The 3,540-nt window shown below is 44.4% G+C and overlaps 1 protein-coding gene across 1 annotated transcript; it reads right to left on the reverse strand.

Annotated features, from left to right (window-relative positions):
- Positions 1-795: 795 nt before the first annotated feature.
- On the reverse strand, positions 796-3,116 carry sec61g (SEC61 translocon subunit gamma). The gene is made up of 4 exons (XM_024392328.2): positions 2,842-3,116; positions 2,241-2,344; positions 1,392-1,494; positions 796-968 (listed from the first exon to the last, which is right to left on the reverse strand). The coding sequence occupies exons 2-4, from the start codon at positions 2,332-2,334 to the stop codon at positions 959-961; spliced, it is 207 nt and encodes a 68-aa protein (XP_024248096.1). The 5' UTR covers positions 2,335-2,344; positions 2,842-3,116; the 3' UTR covers positions 796-958.
- Positions 3,117-3,540: the final 424 nt, after the last annotated feature.

Below are 3,540 nucleotides of genomic sequence, written 5' to 3' on the forward strand. Positions count from 1 at the left end.
TAGCTCTATGGTGGAAGTCTCTCCTGTCCAGAGGGTTGGCTTTGAGGCATACCAGTTCCCAGTTCTCTTATGCAGCAGTCAAGCACAATGCTAGTCTTTGTGTGTGTGAACACTCTCTGACCACAGATTACCCTCCACCGTTCCCCTGGTCCCAGCGGAGTGCCTTAATACACAGCATGGAGCGGTCTGTCTGGACCACCCTGGGGTCACACAGGGACAGACTGTGTGTTTGGAAACGGTGGTGTGGTTGCAATGAATCTGCATTACCTCAAGTGTTTTCTCCTATTACCTTGTAGGTTCTACAGGCTGAGCATGTCTTACTGACTGTGTTATAGACAACCAGGTTCTGCAGGCTGAGCATGTCTTACTGACTGTGTTATAGACAACCAGGTTCTGCAGGCTGAGCATGTCTTACTGACTGTGTTATAGACAACCAGGTTCTGCAGGCTGAGCATGTCTTACTGACTGTGTTATAGACAACCAGGTTCTGCAGGCTGAGCATGTCTTACTGACTGTGTTATAGACAACCAGGTTCTGCTCCACTCTCTCTGCCAGCACGGGAGGGGGAGGGGGGCATACTCTCAATGGTGGATTGTAGGGTGCAAGTCTACAGTTTGGAACCCAGCACCTTAAATCGGGGAGGATGGACTCATAGTAATGGTATCAAACACATGAAACATTGTTTCCATGTGTTTGATACCACTCCATTCCAGACATTATGAGCCATCCTCCCCTCAGCAGCCTCCTGTGATGTACACACAATATACAGCTCATACATAAATCATCATCGTCACGCGCAGCTTTTTCTTCAATTTATTAACACAGCCAAATAAACAATGCACACAATGTAAAAACAAAAATCACATCCCTTCACCCCCCCCACCACTATTCCATGTTTCCCCACTGTCTCAGGTCACTGGGTATTGTAGTTCTGTAGTTGTATCACACCTCCAGAGGTTCAGCCGCCCCTGAGAGAGAAGAACAACAGATGAACAGGGCCACAGAGGCTAACTAAGTTTCTCACCCAAACATCTACAGTCCTCCACTATTCCTTATGATTTGAAATAGAGCATGTGTAATGCATTCAATCAAATCAAAGTGCTGGAAAACAGCAGTATGTTTGACATTAATGCAGACCTGTCATCCAAGGCATTACTACATGCATCTATGCACATCATACCTTGATTACATTACACATTTTGGATGCTTGTAGATTGGTAACACTAGTGCACCTTAGCTAAATCACCCAATTTCAACACTAACCTACAAAGCCAAATGGACTTAAATGGTGTTTTCTCCCAATAATGTACATAATAAAGTACCAACTACTGTCTGACTCCTGGTGTGTGTCATGCAGTCTAGGCCTATGTTGAAGGTGTGGTCCTACTTACACAATGATGTTGTTGATGGGGATGTGGATGAGCTTGACAAAGAACCCAATGAAGCCCATGATGGCAAACCCAATCGCTGTTGCCATGGCGATCTTCTGGAATTCTAGAAATGTACAATTAGAATATTTCACAGACAACCGCAGAAAAACCAGACAGAGCTTCACAAGAGTCTTCTTGATCAATGTGTTGTTGTTTTTTACATCAAGGGTTTGAAAATAGAAACAGGCCTCTGCTCCATTCACCAAATGTCATGCTAAAAGAGATTGGTTATATCTGAAGCTGTGATTGTGGTCATATAAAGTCAACACTGAAGATTCAATCGGTGATTCATCATCAGTGCTATCCATCTACTAATAACGCTCTGTAATTGCTCAGCTATGCAACGTTGCAGTCAGTTAACTTGCTACCCAAGTAACCATTTTGACAATCACCTGTGCAATGATTTTATGCTTGAGAGTGTAACCTCACTCAGCAGACAGTGAACTGACAGAAGATAAGATCCTAAAACAGGATAGCAGATGTCAGTGGTTTAGAACCTAAAACAGGATGCCAGTGGTTTAGAACCTAAAACAGGATGCCAGTGGTTTAGAACCTAAAACAGGATGCCAGTGGTTTAGAACCTAAAACAGGATGCCAGTGGTTTAGAACCTAAAACAGGATGCCAGTGGTTTAGAACCTAAAACAGGATGCCAGTGGTTTAGAACCTAAAACAGGATGCCAGTGGTTTAGAACCTAAAACAGGATGCCAGTGGTTTAGAACCTAAAACAGGATGCCAGTGGTTTACTTATTCAAGTGTATAAGTAAACCACTGGCATATAAAGGAAGATATGGGTGACTGATAACCATACCTTTCCTGTCTGGTTTGGTGCACCTCTTAACGAGCCTTATGGAGTCCTTGACGAACTGCCGACTGGGCTCAACGAACTGCATAACCTGGTCCATGATGGTTCGTCTGGGGAGCAAACAAGTCCGACAGACAAGGGTTAGTTAGCTAGGTCCATCAAAGTGTCACTAGCTACACGTCTCTATGTATAATAAAGGGTTCAGTTACGGGTCTGTCCATAAATTCTTAAACATTTAGGCCTGGCTTATAATGTGTTAGCTGAGGTTTTGGTCCATTTTCTGTGTGGGTGCACGAATAAACCTGATACTGTAGCTAACGTTAACTAGGTAGTTAGCTACATTAGGTAGTTAACTGGTGTCGATGGCAACCGTAGACTAAGAAGATTTCACAACGAAACACTAGGTTGAGCAATCAAGACAGACATTGCTTTCTAATTTCAACGTCAACGTTGCACTGAACGCCTCAAGATTATTTGGTTATTTACCAGCAAAACAATCTAGCCAGCTACAGTAGTCAGGTGCCACAATGACAGAAGACGTAGGTATATACCATTATAACAGTTTGGCCACTAAACTAGAATAATTCTTTAAAATGTAGTTTCTTACCCGAGCTATGTTATTATATCAACGCGTCCAAACGAATATCTCTGAGAATAAATAGATGAAGTAGGCACTGACGTAGCTAAGAGGAGCCACGTCGCTTTCGGAAGCTTTTAGTAGAATCTAGATGACGTAAAATTCGGATGCACATGCGTGAGTGCAGAGAGCAAGAGGCAAAACAAATCTGGCCCAAAATCTGGCCACGAAAATAAGATCAAATCGCATGCGCCGAATACAACAGGTAGACTTTACAGTGAAAGAGGGAAGGAAGAGGAGGAGGAGGAGGGGGGGATGCTGTTTAGAAGCCTCCTCGACCTGGACTCCCAGAGAGGGGTGCCTACCTCACCACCCACGGCCACCAGGGGGCACCAGTACATCCAGCTAGCTCCCTACAGAGGGCCAGAGAGGGGTGCCTACCTCACCACCCACGGCCACCAGGGGGCACCAGTACATCCAGCTAGCTCCCTACAGAGGGCCAGAGAGGGATGGGGCCAACTCAGGGAAAGGGGGGCCTACCCAGAGAGCCGGAGCCAATCCCAGGACAGCAGGCACTAACTCCGCCATGGTTCGTTCGAGAGCCTATAGGGTAATAAATGGCATTTTTGTATTCTTTTTTTAAATTATTGTCGAAAATGACTTATTTGGTAAATACAAAATACAAAAATAAGTTTTGTACTACAGTTTACATACACCTTAGCCAATACA

The sequence above is a fragment of the Oncorhynchus tshawytscha genome, linkage group LG29, assembly GCF_018296145.1.
Source record: "Oncorhynchus tshawytscha isolate Ot180627B linkage group LG29, Otsh_v2.0, whole genome shotgun sequence".
NCBI lineage: Eukaryota > Metazoa > Chordata > Actinopteri > Salmoniformes > Salmonidae > Oncorhynchus > Oncorhynchus tshawytscha.

Bases quoted from the DNA above. Each gene is read 5' to 3' on its own strand.
- sec61g (XM_024392328.2), bottom strand. From the start codon at position 2,334: ATGGACCAGGTTATGCAGTTCGTTGAGCCCAGTCGGCAGTTCGTCAAG. The intron at 1,495-2,240 runs GTATGGTTATCA...GTACATTTCTAG, and splicing joins CACCAAACCAGACAGGAAAG to AATTCCAGAAGATCGCCATG.